The sequence below is a fragment of the Callorhinus ursinus genome, unplaced genomic scaffold (assembly GCF_003265705.2).
Source record: "Callorhinus ursinus isolate GAN/ISIS: 27379988/994484 unplaced genomic scaffold, GSC_fseal_2.0 scaffold41, whole genome shotgun sequence".
In the NCBI taxonomy this organism is placed as follows: Eukaryota; Metazoa; Chordata; class Mammalia; order Carnivora; family Otariidae; genus Callorhinus; species Callorhinus ursinus.
In genome coordinates this window covers 7,218,526-7,235,753 of record NW_027397103.1, presented here as the reverse complement: position 1 = coordinate 7,235,753, position 17,228 = coordinate 7,218,526, and the positions used below count along the sequence as shown (strand labels likewise).

The 17,228-nt window shown below is 47.6% G+C and overlaps 1 protein-coding gene across 1 annotated transcript in view; it reads right to left on the bottom strand.

The window, feature by feature from the left end:
• Positions 1-15,214: 15,214 nt before the first annotated feature.
• TBX5 (T-box transcription factor 5) overlaps positions 15,215-17,228 on the bottom strand; it is a 44,788-nt gene continuing 42,774 nt past the window's right edge. Inside the window, exon 9 of the mRNA XM_025889840.2 lies at positions 15,215-16,993. Within this exon, the coding sequence (XP_025745625.1) occupies positions 16,419-16,993 (575 nt within the window). The 3' untranslated portion in view covers positions 15,215-16,418. The remainder of the gene's footprint in view (positions 16,994-17,228) is intronic.

The window sequence follows — 17,228 nt, the reverse complement described above, 5'->3', positions numbered from 1 at the left end:
TTTTCTTTTTTTTAAAGATTTGTTTATTTTTTAAAGAAAGAGTGAGAGAGACAGAGAGCATGGTGGGGAGGCGCAGAGGGAGAGGGGAAAAGAGTCTCAAGCAGACTTCCCTGCTGAGTGTGGAGCCTGACACGCAGGGCTCCATCTCATGACCCTGAGCTCACAACGTGAGCCAAAACCAAGAGTCAGATGCTCAACCAACCGCACCACCCGGGCGCCCCTCACCTGGCCATTTCTGACTACAAGCAAGTACTTGACCAAATGAAAGGAATGGGATTGCCATGGGCATGTTGCTGCCTTGATCGGGGGCAAGGCAGAAAGGACATCATGAGGGCAGGAACTGATGGGATCTGCCTGAGAGGCCTCAAAGGTGGGTGGGCATCCGATCTCAGAGGGACAAGACAGCCACGCCTGAAACAATTTGAGGGCACCTGTGGGCACATATCAGATAATAGGGCAACACCGAGCGCTGAGTGGGTGTGGCTATTTGGGCTGCCGCTAGAGGAACGTAGCAGGGAGGAATCAGAGATGGGAAGGGAATGAGCATGAAGACAAAGGAGATTCTGACCGCTTGCTTTCTCTGGCTGCATCCCCTCTTTCTGTCCCCACCTTTGCATTTACTGTCCGGGAATCCCCCATGCTGCCCAAGTGAGCTTGTCACCGCCTGACACAGGACATGGTGCCTAAAAAGGTGTGCAACAAATGGAAAGTAACTGAGCAGATGCAGGTGGAAAGACTCCCTAGACATTCCCCCGCCTGTCCTTCCTGCTCCCAGCCTTCCCCCTCTCCTTTCTCCGGTCCAGGTGGGGCTGCCTGGTGGTGGGACAGCCTCCTCTGCTCTTCCCCCAGCTTGCCCAGAGACATAGAACAGCTTTGATCACTGACAGGAGCCTTCTGGGAAGAAAGAGAGAGAGAGAGAGAGAGAAATCTGGCGCTTTAAGCTCCCTGGACATGACACTTATTAATGAAACGAGCGGCTGTCAACCTCTGCTCCAATCAGCTGCCCATCGCCCGGGACACACATGGAGGCTCAGAGCAGCCCCAAAGCTGGGCTGTGGGAGGGAAGCGAGCAAGAAGTCGCTGCCTCCAGATATTAAATACATAAATAAGCCCAGGCCTCAGCAGAGAAAGCCCCGGTGCCCCCAGGCAATGTCCCACCTCCCCTGGACTTTAACTGACTATATCCCCAACTGTCTCCTGTATTCCTACTGTAAGTTTTACTTATAAAATCATGAATAAGCACTCCTGGCTTAAAAAATTCACCTTGCTGATAAGGCCACAAAGACCCCAGCCCCATCTTGGTCCCCTCAACATCTCCCAGGAAGTAACCACTGACAGCATGGTGGGGGGTGTAATATCTTTCTAGAACCCATTTTACATTATAAGCTTGATGCACTGTACCTCATGCATTAGGTAGCTAATTTGCCTGTATAGCTATCGGTATTCAGACTTTTCCAGTGGGATAGGTTGATTTGTTTTGTCTTTTCCAAATGTCATCCCCTCGAATATATGATTCTGCACCTGGTTTCTTCCATTCAATGATGTGTCTGGATATCTTGCCATATAGGTGCACACAGATCAGCCTGGTTTTTTTCACGCTACACAGCATTCCTGAAGGTAGATAGAACCTAGTTTATCCCACTCCGACTGCATATTAAAACACCAAGGTGTAGGTGTTAGGAGGGTCCCTCATAAAATAGGGATGCCTGGGTCCCCCTGTGCACAAATTAAATGAACTCTGAGAGCGGGCTCGAGGCATCAGATGTTAGAATTCCTAGTGATTTCAGCTTGCAGCCAGGGTCAAAAGTTACTCATGGAGTCAGGCTCCTAGTCATGCATATTAAGCTGTTTCCAAGTCTTTTCTGTTAAAAAAAAAAAAAATGTCTGCTGAGTCCTTCTTTGTACATTCTTCCTGGGGCATCTGCGCTGGGATTTCCCGAGGATGGGGTGTCTCTCAACATGGCCACTGTTGACATTCGGGGCTGGATAATCCCTTTCCGTGGAGGGCTGTCCTGGGCACTATACGATGGTAAGGAGCATCCCACACGGACATCACGACAACCAAAAATGTCTCCAGACATAGGGAAAGGGGATTAAGTGGTACAACCTTCCAGTTATAAAGCAAACAAGTCACGGGCCTGTAGGGTAGAGCATAGGGAATAGAGTCAATAATACCGTGATAACTCCGCGTGCTAACAGATAGTACCTACACTTATCATGGGGGTCATTTTGTAAGGTATAAAAATACTGAATCACCCTGTTGTATGCCTGAAACTGACAGGATATTGTGTATCAATTGTTTGTCAGTTAAAAAAAAAAATGTCTACGGAGGCACCTGGGTGGCTCAGTCGGTTAAACCTCTGTCTTGGGCTTGGGTCATGATCCCGGGGTCCGGGGATCAAATCCCGTGTCCAGCTCCCTGCTCAGCGGGGAGTCTGCTTCTCCCTCTCCCTCTGTCCTTCCCCCCTGCTTGTGCTCTCTCTCTCTCAAATAAGTAAATAAATAAATAATCTTTAAAAAAATGTCTCCAATGAGAGACGATGGACTCTGAAAAACAAACTGAGGGTTCTAGAGGGGAGGGGGGGTGGGGGGATGGGTTAGCCTGGTGATGGGTATTGAGGAGGGCACGTTCTGCATGGAGCACTGGGTGTTATGAACAAACAATGAATCATGGAACACTGCACCAAAAACTAATGATGTAATATATGGTGATTAACATAACAATAAAAAAAATAAAAAAAAAATGTCTCCAGACATGGCTAAATTCCGGGGAGCGAAATCATGCCTGGTTGAGAACAACTGCTCTGGGGTAGGGACCCCAAAGGAAACTGGCTATATTAGAAGGGGTGCACATTTTTTTTCTTGGAGTTGACAATGCTCCAGAGTGCCGGCACTGATTCACAATCTCTAATTTTCTGGGACCATCTTGCGGCAAACATGCTATTCTTGTCCCTGTGTGTCTGGATTCAGACTTGGGGCCACACCCCCGAGCACCTACACTTTTCACACTGCTGCCCGCAGCCCCGAAGCTCAGGCATGCTGTCACGCCTAGGAATACAATTCTAGAATCCAGAATCTAGAATGTGAGCCTAAAGATCGGGAGTAGGAAGGTGGGTAAGGAGGAGCCGAGTTCTTTCTGGTTTTCTTCTTTCTTTCCTTCTTTTTTTTGTTTTGTTTTGTTTTGTTTTGTTTTAAAGTTCATTCGGCCGAGGGGAGGGGAGGATACCTCCCTCATCCTGCCTCTCCCCACCTGAAATTTCCAGAGCCAGTCTCCTTAGGGGGACACAATCTGTATCCTGGTTGCAATCTGAGTTTTATAGGCAATGAGCACAGTGAACAAGAGGAAGGAAGACAAGGTAAGCGGCCGCGAGAAGCAGAAAGAAGCTTCCCAGGTCTGTGTGCGTCTGTGCTTGGGTGTATGTGTCCAAAAGAAAATTAAATTCACAGGCTGGGAAGGAAGAGGAGGGGTGGGGGAGCCACAGGCCCAGCCGGTCATGTCTCTTTAAGCGAGATAAGCTGCCTGTCCCATCCATCTCTTTGACGCTATCAGCCTGTTGTCTAAAGTACTTACAGTTCCCTCCTCGAGAGGAGAAGCCTGACATGGGGGCGCGGGGGGAGGGGAGAAAGGGAGGCATTTAGGACCGGGTGCCCTGGCTGGCCTGCTTTCCCAAAGAGCAGAGTGAGGAGGTCACCCCCCGCCCCCACGCCTGTTTTTAGATCAGCTCTGAGTGCTGGGGAGATGGTCCCGCCCTGGCTCCCTACCTGGGGCCCCATTCCCAGGGGAACCACTTGAAACCAAAGCTTGTTGTTCTCAAGTGGCTGGGGGAGTGTGAAACGTAGGAAGGAGAGAGTGAGCAAAAGGGAAAGGTCTGTAGCTCCAACCAGCCTCAGCTCTGCCCCCAGGACCCTTTAAAAACTCACCGTGGTCCCTACTACACTGGGAAATGAGTGCTGGTCTCCTCCCTGTCCCAGAGGCAAGGAAATCAGAGCCAGGGACATTGAGAAACTCTCCTACAGTCACAGCCAATCAGAGACATCCATGGGATTTGAACCTAGATTTCTCTCGATTCCACAGCTGACTCCTTAGCACTTTAACCAGGGTATTCCTTGCACGCGTCTGTTATAAGAAATCATGTTGATGAGGATTGTCTGAATTAGTGTACAGCCATTTATTCTGTATTCATTCAACAAATACTTTGGAAGCATCGACTCTGTGCCAGGTTTGCTGCGGGTGCTGGTGATAAAGGCATGGCCTCAGTTGCTTATTGACATCTAGAAAATATCCCCTTCGATTAAGCCAGACCTGCAGAGACCTTGGTTTGGCCTCTGGACCACTTGATTTTCCCAGATTGCGATTTGGGGTTTTGTAGCCCATCAAGAGAATCCAGGAGAAACAGTCCTATAATATTCGCTGTCGGGCTTAACATGATGGTATCCTCAAGAACATCACCAAAAGTCACGTAGCGCTACATCGTCTTTACAAGAACCCAAAGGAAAACTCTCTCCTGGTTTTTAGCAAACATCTCGATTGGTTTGTCTTGTGCAAACTCTCGGACTATTGTAACCAACTATAATTCTCTCCTTGTTCTGGCAGCTAGGAAGTTCAGAGCCAAATACATTTCTATTAACTACACAGGATGTTCTAGTTCTGAAAGATGAGAAGCAAAATACCTGAAAATGTAGTGGCATTAAGACGACACTTTTCCGATGCTCCTGGATTCTGTGGGTCGGTGATTCAGACAGTACAGGGCAGGAGCCGGGAGCAGAATGAGCTGCAGGCTCTGCGTTCATGTGCTAGCAGGCTGGAGGCTTCAGCTTCCCTCCATATAGACCTTTCCCTGTGGGCTCCCCCGGTAGGCTAGTTTAAGTATCTTCACAGCCTGGCGACTGGGGCTCAAGAGTGAGCGTCCCATTGCAGGGGCAAGTAAGGCAGAAGTGGTCTCACTGTCCATGACCTCGCCTTGGAAGGTTTTCCCACTGAGGAGGTCACTCCCTTTCCCCCACCCTTGACCTGACCTTTGTGCTAGGGAGCATCAACCCCGCCACAGTCTATTTGCCCGAAGTAAGCCGCCATGTCCAGCTCGTAATCAAGAGGAAAATCAGACTCCATCTCTTGACGGGAAAAGCATCATGGTTCTAGAAGACCATGAGGGATAAAATTGTTGCTGTGGCCACTTTGGGAAAAATACAGTCTGCCACATGGGACCAAACAGAGTCCATTGATCTGTGCTCATGACGCTTGGCTTTATCACCTTATTAATTATCATCTGTGAATTGCATGTATGTTGTGGCCCGAGATTCTTTAATGGAACCAGGCAAGCTTAATCAGTGCTGTTTTCTGAGTGCTTTTTATGTTTGGTGCTGTACAAATAGATCCTTCCTTCTCCTTCACCAGTTTAATTCACAAACAATCCACTTATCAATATTTTATAAGTAAAGAAACCAGAGCGCAGGAAGCTGATGAAGTTCACCAGATTCAGCTTGGTGGAGAAGAGACAGAGGAGGGGCTCCATCCTGGGCAGCCCGGAGCAGCTCTGCCCAGGTAGAGTGCCCCCCTACACTTTCATTCTCGTCCTTGGAGCCTCACTCAGCCCCAGGCTCCTGACTTGATATTGTAACACGAAGACCGTACAAGAAGCCCTTCCTTCCCCCAAATATCTTCCCTGACCCCCGAGTGTTCTTATGTGCAACTTTCTCTGAGAAATGAGAGAGTATTCATTGGCCTCTGCATATATATCAAGATTAACATTCTCTCCAACTTAGATCAGCCAGCCTGTGGGGAGTTGGGGAATTTGGCCGAAAGTCTCTGAGCACCCACTTCCTGCCAGGCCCTGAGCTAACTCTCAGGAATCCAGACACAAGACATTTAATGTCACACTGGCCCAAGATACGTTTGAAGGCAGGGACCTTGCCATTTGGGCTTTGTACTTGGGCACTTGGCGAGCACTTCGCACCGTGAATGGAGAAAGTGGAAGTGTTTGTCTATTTCAGCAATGAAGCCTTGAATGAGTGACCACCTCTCTGAGCTTCCATTTGCTCACCTGTAAATTGGGGATCAGAACAGTCCCCGCACACCTCATAGGACTATATCAGAAATCTCATAACTTCTAAAAAGCTCAAAAGCAAGTCTGGGGCCTGTGCTTGATCATCACGTAGAAGGCTCAGCACACAATCAGCCCTCAATCCACAGGGCTGTGGAAGCTCTCTGGGGCAGGGTCTAAGCTCAACTGAGGTTGATGGCAAGAGGGAGGGAAAGGGTGGGTAAGGTCACTGGTCTTCTGGTTTTCCCACCTCTGCAGGTGGCAGCCTCGATGCAATGGGATGCAAGTCAGGGGACCCGGCGATTCAGGAACAAACAGAAATCCCCCATGTTCTTTTTTGTTTTGTTTTGTTGGTAAACCCTTGATGCTTTAAGTCAAGTTCTTTGGCCAGTATGTGAATTTGTGGATCCAAGCAAATGCAGTCAATGACCATCAGAGGTTGCAGCTTCATGGGTGGGTGCCTGGTTGAGGGCGCCAGGTAAGAAGGTGGACCAGCAGCCTATTTGAAGAATCCGAGACATTAGCTCAACACACCAGGCATTGCTTGCTCTCTGTTGGCCCGGTTAGCACCAACCTCGACTTTTATTTTCCATGTAGAATGCGGCTGGTGAGTCAGGAAGAAAGGAGAGCTTCATTATTCGCTTTTTGTTAGCTCTTGAAAATATCAAGAATACTTGGCCCTCAAGACAAACCCCAGCTCTAGGCCTGAACGCTAAGTCCAGATATGTTATATATTTATTCAAGGCAGCAATTGGCCAGGAAACGACTATAAAACACACATTTTGAATAAAAGAGGGAGATTTATGGTGCATTTGTGAATCTGAGTCATATCTCTCTGCCTCCCCCAGGCCAGGATCCCTTAATCACTAACATACCCCCAGCTTGTATACTCAGTGGGCATAGAATTGCTTCCTTCTGGTCCCGTCCCAGTTAAAGATGTGATGGGGATCGTGCTACTTTATCTGACAGTCAGTAAATGAATTGCCAATTCATTCTGAGCTGCGATGGGGGCTGGTTTTTGCTTTGGGAAGAAAAAAAGTGGGGTCCTTTCATATGTATCTTTGATCAGTCGGGACTTGACAAATTATTTTCATAGGAATTTCTCTGTCCTTAATGCCACAGGGAAAAAATGGATTTACTCTAAAAGAATAGCTTTTATGTTTCAGAAATTAGAGCAATGTAAAAGTTTTCCTGACGTCTCACTCTTTCTCTCCCTTCTCTCTCCTTTCCCTTCCACTGCATTTTTCCCTGGGGAAAAGAGGCAGGTAGCAGAGAGAGTTGGACAAGGCCACTGCCAATGGCTGGGCTTTCAGCTGGTTGAGTTACTTCAAGCATATAAACATAACAGGAAAATAAGCTTCACCCCCTGTATACAATTGGTATTGAGAAAGCCAAGTCAGCTCTTCGGCCCCAAGCTTCCCTTGTGATAGCTGACTTTTTTTCTCCTCTGGACTTTTGTTTTAGGGACAAAGTTCAACCTGAAGAATACCTGAATTGTGTTTCAGTAGGATTCAACTATATTGCAACTATCTCATGCCCATGGTTTAGACACTGACTTATCCGAAGGCAGAGGGCTGGAGCAGAACATCTCTAAGTGATTTCCTTATCAAGATTTTTATCAGCTATGGCACAATGTTAAAGAAAAGAATTATTGAGAATATTGGCAGTACAGAGCTGCCATGAACAGTTGGGCAGGCTGTGCACTGCCACAATTCCGAGAGGCACCATTCAGAGAGACTGTCATTGTGAAAGCTATGCTCTGAGGGTTGTGTCATGCTCAACCTATACAACTGTGGGTGACAGCTTTGAAAGGGAACTCACGGAAGTGAAGGGAAGATTGGAGAACCACAATTATAAGAGAGGAACAATCGTTGGGGATGCAGGTGGAAGTAACTAAAAGAGAGTTTAGTTAGGGCCCAGAGTAAGTGAGCACCAGCAGTGTCCACCTGTTCATTTCTCCACTCAAGATTCTCTCTCTGGTGGGGCACCTGGGTGACTCAGTCAGTTAAGTGTCTGACTCTTGCTCTCGGCCCTGGTCTTGATCTCAGGGTTGTGAGTTCAAGCCCCATGTTTAAAAAATAAATAATAAAATAAAATAAAATAAAAAGATTCTTTCTCTGGGAAAGACAGAGACAGAAACAATGAGACTTTCTTGGGTCAGGCACTCCTACTCTCTGGTCTAAAGTGGTAGGGAGCCGTTGGATTAGCAGTTCTACTCTCTTACTTCAGGATTTCCTCAACGCAGACCCTGAAACAAGGATTTGGGAGCAGTGGTCTGTTTGGGTGAGAGAGCAATGAAACAGGAAGGGAAGGCGGCAGGGGCTTGTTCAAGGCCGTGGGACTCTTTAGAGGCAGAGGTGGGGCGAACACCTGCCCAAAACTGGATTTGTTCTGGATTCCTCATGTGATGGGTATTGAGTATTTTTCGACCTCCTTGCATCCATTTCTCCTTTTTTTTGAAGAGGGCACCCCAGTGTTTTGGTGGGGTTTCTCTCTCCTTCGTGGTGTGCGGTTTTGGTGGGTCTAAGCAGGTGCTGTGAGCGCCCGGGCCTGACTCCTGGGCCTAGTCCTGTAGGACTGGTGTCTTTCTAAGACAGAGGCACCAGAGCTCAGCCTCCCTGTCTTTCCCTCCCTCCCTCCACGTGCACACAGGAAAGGCCAGGTGAAGACTTGGCAAGAAGGTGGCCATCTATCAGCCAGAAAGAGAGCTCTGCTCAGAAACCAACCCTGAGGGCACCTTGATCTTGGACTTCCCAGCTGCCGGAGCCGTGAAGAAATCAATTTCTGTTGGTTAGCTGTCCTGTCTGTGATGTTTTGTTCCCACGGCCAAGCCGACCAAGGCACTGCCCTTCCTAATAGCCTACCCTATGGATTTCAGACTCACCTACCAGCCCCCACAACCACACGAGCCAATCCCCTGCAGTAAATCTCTGACTATCTATCTCCATATCTCTTACTTGCTCAGCTGGAAGCCAGGCAGAGAAAACTCCTTAAGAAAAGGCTTGTCTGTGACTTACATACACACCATACACAGCCTGGTCTAAACATCAGAGTGATACAGGACCCCGTGGAGGATGAGAAGTCACGCAGGGCAGAATGAAGTCGTCCCATCCAAAGGCCTCCTAGATCCACCTGCCCCCAGCCCATCTCAGCCGATCGCTGGCACCGGAGCCCAGCCGAGCCCAGCTGAACCTGGCCCCAGTCCACAGAACCGCCAGGTCAATTCAACAACGAAACAACCCAGCCACTGTTTTGCGCATGCACAACACTAAACAGGTGATTGACACAGGCCTTAAAGGCTTTGTGGTGGACCGTTTGGGAGCCCTCGTTGGGGCTCCAGACCATGGCTGGATGCTTGAGGTCGGGTGCTGTCAGCATGCACTAAACTGTCCCCCTTTACGCCTCAAATCTGAGGCGGCCAAAGAGGATGCAAACAAGGCAGAAGTCACCTGCCACAGAGTCCTTGACTTCTCGCCGAGCCCTGCTCTCTGAGGAGCACTTCTCTTGAGCCACTTATGAATTCATTCACGACATAGTTGGGGAACACCTTCGGAATGAAAAGACAAGCAGGCAAGACTGGAGCATTCCGGCGCTCACGAAGCCCTCCCGACCCCAGGAGAGAAGATACGAAATTACACAAGTAAGAAGAAGTGAACGGCGGTGAATGTTCCGGAAAGGGGAAGTCTCTCCTGACTCATCTGGGGTACAGCAAAGCCTTCCCGGTGGATGTCAGAGCTGAGCTGAGATCTGTCTTTAGGCCTCTGTTTATTAAATGTGCAGAGGGGCCAGATGCCCTGCAGAACGCATTCCATAAGGGCTCCCATGTAATCCCTGTCCCAGGCCTGTGAGGCTGATCTTATCACCCCCATTTCTCAGACATGGAGACAGAGGCTCAAGGAAGTGAGTAAGTAGCTCGCACACCAGGGGTTAGTGGGGCGTCCGAGACCAGGGAGCCCACAGGCCTTGCCCGGCTTCCAGCTGCAAAATTGCACAACCTCCTCTACATTCCCTGAGGTTGAAGGCCCAGAATGTTGCCCTGGCACACTCCAGCCACCCTGTCCCTCCCTCTCTTCTCCGGGCCCCCAGGGAAGGGCAGAGATGACACGGATCTGTCCCTCACATTCAGGAGTCAGCAGCACGCGATGGTGGCCAAGCCACTCATAAGCAGAGTGACCTTGGACATGTCACGGACACTCTCTGCTTGGGTGCTTCCTCATCTATAAAGCAGAAATAAGACTGGTTCCTACCTCCCGATAAAGGGACTGTATAGGTATGCTGCTTGGTGTGGGAACCAGCAAACCGTGTATGGTCAGGAGATGAAGCTGTTCTTTATTAATTCTTCTGCTCCTAACAGCAAAAGTAGGGGACATCAACCAAACATTAAAGCTCGGCCAGGAAGAGCCTCCCCCTGTTCTCCAGGCTGCTCCCAGCCCCCAGCACTCGCCGCTCTAGGGACAGAGAGCAGGTGTTCTTAAATTCATATATTTGGCAGGATTCACATGCATGACTGCTTTTTTTAAGAGGTTGAAGAAGGCATTCTGAGGTCAGAAAAGAGACGGTGCTGGGTTGTCAGCCTTTTGGGGATGTAGAAATTTCTGGTCCCTCTAGGTTGCCACAGAGGATCCAGGTTTGGTAGTCACTTACGAAGCCAGCTATTGAAATCATCCTTGAGATGGTGCCTGTGTGGAAAAGCTGTGTTTTAATTATTGTTCAAAGTGATGATGATGGTGATGATGATGATGGGGATGTTTTCCTAACCCTGGCTGAGCTGAGGTCCATTATAAAAATAATAGCAGATCACAGGGGCCAATTTCCCAACCAGCAAAGGAGGGGGAGAGGGAAGAGGGGGAGGAGGGGAGGGAGGACTAGCAATAATAATTGATACTGATTCATCTTCTTATCAGCCAACGGTTATTGCCCTAGACCAGCCACGGTGTTCAGAACTTTATACTCACTCTCTCACTGCGTGTCCACTAGAATAACCCCCCGGGAGGAAGTACTCTTATTATCCTCACCGCACAGAGGATTACATAGAGGGTAAAAGAGGTTAAGTGACTTGCCCAAGGTCACGGAAGCAGTGAGTTAGAAAGTGAATTTTATAAGCCAGGTCAGGTAGAAAACAAAGGTGAGATTCTTTAAAGCACCTGAGCCAAAAAGTACGTGTGTGTGCGTGTGTGGTGTGTGTGTGTGTGTGTTTGCACGTGGGTGTATGTGTCTCTGTGTGTTTGTGTATGTGTACATACGAGTGTTTATGAGTCTGTGTGCACGTGCACGTACCTGCCTGTGTGTTAGATTTGTTAACAAGAGAATCAGAGTCCACCCCAGGACAATACCCCAACCCACAAAGAGGAGCAAGTCAGCAAGAGGCAATCCCAGAAAGTGGAAAGAGAGAAGCAGCTGGGTGTCTCCTTGTTTCTGAGGTAGAATGTTCCGCGATTAGCAGTCGGCTGACTGGTACCGGTACCCAGCTCTGTCACTTCCCCGGGCCAATGGCGCTCCTTATTGGATCCGCATCCCTTCATCCTCAAAGTCGACCCAGGAGGCCCCACCTTCCTCACAAACTCGATTTGACCACGGCCAAGGAATACACTAGATTTTATTTTACTAATTCTATTCCTCATTATAAAGACAACTCATCTTCATCACACAAAAAAATTGAGAAATACCCAAAACACAAAGAACATGTAAACACTCATCGTCCTGCCACCATTATTATTCTATTCTACAAACTAAAAGTGTTTTTTTTCCCTGCAAGCTGGAATGAACACAGTTGCATTTAATAAGACTGAGAAGCTGCCATGCACGTTACTTGTAATCAGCTTCTTTTAGTTTCAGTGTATCTTAAATATCCCTTTCCAATTGTCTTCACAAATGTATTTTTTAATAAGCCATGTGGTCTTCCATTGCATGGGTCTACACCCACTTATTTAACCAGCACCATATTAGTGGATAATAAGTCTGTCTCCAGTTTTGTATGATTCTAAAAATCATGATTAACTTCCCAGAAAATTAGTATGATGCACATCCCTGATTATTTCCTTAGGACCAATTCCTCCAAGTGGAATTACCAAATGAACCGATTAGTACAATTTTAAGGCTTCTGATATCTTTTGCCAAATTCTCCTCTTAAAAAGTTTATCTATTTTCATTCCAGCCAGCAGTTTCTGGGATTTATTTTCTCATTAGCAATAGGTATTATGATTACTTGACTATACATTTGCTAAGCCAATGCATACAAGTTAGGCTTAACTTGTGTTTCACTGATAAGTTTGTCTTTTCAGGCATTTATGGAACATGTACTGTGGTAGGTACTTTTTGGTACATTTCTACAGGTATTATTCACCTAAACTTCAAAGGACAATAGTCCTTTGAAGCAGGTATCCTATCTCCTTTCAATGAACAAGGAAGCTAAGGCTTGGGCAAACTGAGGTTTATGCTGAGCTCTGCCGCACACCAGCTGTGTGATGTTGGGGGTGGTGCTCCCAACCTCTCTGAGCCCAAGAATACCAATGATCTGACTCTCTCAAAGTTCCGCTGATCCTTCTAGTGATCCCATAACTCTGAGTCCCATACTTAAGTGTTCAATGTTGGACCAGGAAGCCAGGAGGGGACTTTAACACTCCTCTCTCAAGTACAAAGAAGCCTACCAGCTCACAGATCCAGTCCTTTGCAGTCATGGGAACTAACTGGAAAAGAGCCTAACACAATTAGTAGCTGCTCAACAAGTCAGGGTGTCTACCACACAGGGTGGGACCTTAACACATGCTTGTTGAAGAAATGAATGAATGCAGAGTAGGTCATTACCACCCATCCATGAACCCTACAGCTCATTCTTTTGTCACCATTTCTGCCTCAGGATCGTTTTTTTTTTTTATTGTTATGTTAAGCACCATATATTACATCATTAGTTTTGGATGTAGTGTTCCATGTTTCACTGTTTGTGCGTAACACCCAGTGCTCCACGCAGAACGTGCCCTCTTTAATACCCATCACCAGGCTACCCATCCCCCCACCCCCCTCCCCTCTAGAACCCTCAGTTTGTTTTTCAAAGTCCATCGTCTCTCATGGTTCGTCTCCCACTCCGATTTCCCCCACTTCATTCTTCCCTTCCTGCTATCTTCTTTTTTTTTTCTTAACATACATTGCATTATTTGTTTCAGAGGTACAGATCTGTGATTCAACAGTCTTGCACAATTCACAGCACTCGCCATAGCACATACCCTCCCCAATGTCTATCACCCAGCCACCCCATCCCTCCCACCCCCCCACCACTCCAGCAACCCTCAGTTTGTTTCCCTGCCTCAGGATCTTTGCCCAAGCTGTTCCCTCTGCCTGAAATGCTTTTCCTCCCAACTTCTCATCTGGCTAATTCCTACTTAGCCTTCAGGGCTCAGCTCAGAAGACACCTCCTCCAGATCAAGTGGGGACTCCTTGTCTTAACCCTTTATGACATCATGCATGCGGCCTTCATACATCTCGCCTTTGCAATCCATCTGCAATCTGATCATGCAGATTACATAAGGGCTGTGTCACTAAACCATACGCTCCAGAAGAATACAACCTCGATCACCTTGTTCACTACTGTGTCCTCAGCATTTCCACATGTCCAGTCCAGAAGAAGCATCCACTAAATATACTACAGCAATATGGCAACTTACACCATGTCTCTTGACATCTGAACAGTAATAAAACTACACAAATACTTGCATGTGACATCCTTAAGCCTACCAATTCAGTGGAAAGATACTTTGTAACCATTGTTTGGAACCCAAAGAAGTTAACTTGCATCTGTTATGGAATGAGATGTCCCTTCTATGAAACTTGCTGTGAGCACGTTTTTAGTGATTTTGCATTGGCAGCAACTGTTTGAGCGCTGCGCCGGAGGGGTGTTAAATCAGTATTCTTGTGATGTTCTTGTGAAAAAATAAGACTGACTACCTTGTATAGTTGGTAAATGAGTTTTGGCAGGTAATTTTTTCAAATGCAACCTTTTTTTTAACCTATCAGAATAAACACCTATTTAGGGTACAGTCAGAATTTATTCAGTGAAATTTTAATTCATTCTCTGCGGGGATGAGAATACATTGACTAGTTTCTCCACTGTACCTACAAGAAGCTGAGTTGTCATTTCTTTATAATTAAATCACACGTCTTGGGAGTTCTTTGCCTAGGAAAAGTTCCAGGGGGATTTGATTAAATGAATAATTTGTAATCAACAATCTAGTTGTTCCTGTTTCAAGGGGATGTGATATATCTGATGGTCTTTGATCATTTGAAAGGTGCAGGCATTGAAATTACAACAATTTTGAAAAACTGCAGCATGAATTTACTCACAAATCTGCTGCTCTGCTCTGCCCTATATGTATTATACTGGACAAACTCACACATCTTAAATTTGGGGGTTTTAAATAAATAGTCATCGAAGGTCCCTAAGGTTGCTTGCATTAGGACCTCCAAAACACGTGATTCCAGCAATTAATTCAAAGAAAGAGATCCTTCAGAAAATCAAGTACTAGGTGTTATAGAGAGTATGACCAATATTTTTTGATCAGTTGAGATTCCTGATGATCTTTTTTCTTCCAACGCTGACACAAATTCAATGAAAGCAAATAATTCCATCCCAGGGATATAAGCAAAGAGATAAATATATTCAGCTCCATCACACTCAAGTACGGGATTCCAAATACTCCCTGAGACCAGCAGGAGAGAGAAGATGGGGTAAAAATTGCACCTGCAAGACAACTTCTTCCCATGTCCTCCACCTAATTTTTCCTCTATTCAGTCGGTAGAAAGAACAGGGTAAAAAAAAAAAAAAGGGTATTCAAGTCCCTTGTACTTTTTAAGCACATGGTATTTATTAGGCATTAATTGGCACACAAATATACGAAACGAGTACTTAATTCTCACCCCACCCCTTAGCAACATAAAAAGGACATAATCGCATGAGGACACTCACGTACAAACATACTCACACACTCGCACGTACTGGGACATACTTAGCCTCACATATTACCCTGTTCTCTTTATTAGGGTCAGTTTAAAAAAAAATTTTTTTTAATCAAGAAAGCAAAGCACATTCGAAAGAAAAAAAAACGCAAACTTGGTTTTGAGTATTAATAAAATTAAAAGCTCTTGGCCAGCTCATATGCTGGATTTCATTTCATGTTATTACTTAATTAGAACTCCTATTTATAAATAAATAGTACCAGTAAAATATTACATCTGAAGAACCCTGCAATAACATTTTACTTACACGCTTATTTTTTTTATACCGTTTTCTGCTTTCAATAACTGCAGTTTTGAATCGGCATCTGGTGTCGGTGTGATTTCTTTGGGGAGAACCAATCGGCGAGCACGTCTGGCCCCGTCTGTAGGAACAGTGGGTTCTGCTTGGCATCCGGGGCGGGTCGTCGGTGATGGAGGTTTGGAAGCTTGGGGCTGGCTTTGTGTTTTATCAGGACCAATATTTACTTTGGCCTTTTTGCAACGCTTGTCAGCACAGAGCTTGCTCCTTGCTTTATCACAGTTCTGCCCACATGTAAACCAGGGCTTTTCAAGTTTTTCAAAGCAAGCTTTCCGGTCGGGAAGCCATAGGCCACGTTTTAGCGACAGACGGCTGGAAAGACACAGAGCTCGGAAGATGGGAGGGCAGAAGGAGATAGGAGGCCAGATGGAGGCCAACGTTATAAGGAGAAGGCCACACTGGGCTCCGTGATGATGGGCAAGAGAGGAAAAATCAGACAAAAGCTGGGACCTAGGGAACCTTTTCAGGAACATCACATGGCAGAGGTAGGTCATTTCTTAGTCAAGGGCAGGGTGGCAAATTTAGGTTTCAGGGGTGATATATCTGGGGTGGAACCCCACCAGTACATATTTTGAAACACACTTGCCTCAGACCTCCCCCAAAATAAGGGACTGGGTCCCATTAAGAAAATTGAAAGAAAAAAAATATATTATTATTTATTATATAACAATGTCAACATTAACACCAAGACAGGGAAGACTCCATCTACGCCATTCGGCTAAAACACTCGGTAAGGCAAGGCTTTCTGGAGACCAAAAGAAGGAATCACCGAGGACATCTGGAGGTGGTGTGAACATGGCCGGCCGACGAGTATGGTGGTCGTGGTGGGTGGGGGCTCCTCTTTTTTTGGTTGGTTTTGAGACGGAACAACAAAGTCACATTTTTTGAATTGTGGTTTCAAGCAGCCGATTAGATCAGCGCCCGGGGCTCTGGAGTGCAGACGTGAGCACTGAAGTGAAAAATGCCGTCCGTGGGGTTCTCTCTGCTACTGTCTCTCTCCCGCTCTCCCGCTCGCTCTCTCTCCCTCTCTCTCTCTCTCTCTAGCAACTGTCTGTGAGGAAGCAGTCCTCACTTTAGCTGTTCTCACTCCACTCTGGCACCATGCCAACGCCGTGCACCGAGTGATACTGGTGCGGGGACAGGGTCCGTGGCACGCCGTGAGAATAGAGGAACTCGGACGGTTGCAGGCCGCCGGGGGACTGCAGGCCAGTCTGAGGCCCACACTGCCTGACCACAGGCTGGTGGGCCACGGAGGTCTGGTGCTGGAACATTCCCTCTCCGAGCTGCGGGGAGCCGTGGTTGGCCATGCCAGCCAGCCGGGGGACCAGGGGCCCCGAGGTGAAGTGGGCCGAGAAGTGCTGGTAGGGGAGCCTGTCCATGGGCTGCACCGTGGTGACCGTGCAGCTGCTGTAGGAAGGCATGCTGGGCCACGTGTTACAGCTGATGTCCTCCAGGCTGGGCACCGGCTCGCTGGGCGGCCCGGCGCTGGCATACATGCAGGCCTGCCGCTGGGCGGACTCTGTCCTGTAGGAGGCGCTCAGGCCCTGCTGCTGGGGGTAGCCGGAGCGGTAGAAAGGGTCCTCCTCACTGGGCGACGTCTCCATGTAGGGCTTCTTGTAGGGATGGTCCGTGGTGGAACATTCTTCATCTGCGGAGACAGGAGGACAGAGACCAGTGAGGCCGGGAACTAGAGGCGGACTCGGCCACAGGACTCAAGGATCCTGTCCGGGAGACTCTGAGTGCCAGCCTCCACTCTGATCACGAGAAGTGGGGATGGTAATGGTGGAGGCCTGGAGCACAGACTTTGACTCAGCTCAGAGGCTGAGCTCGGCGTGTAAGTTCCACAAAGGCGGGACATCGTCTGTGCTACCCACCACGGTATT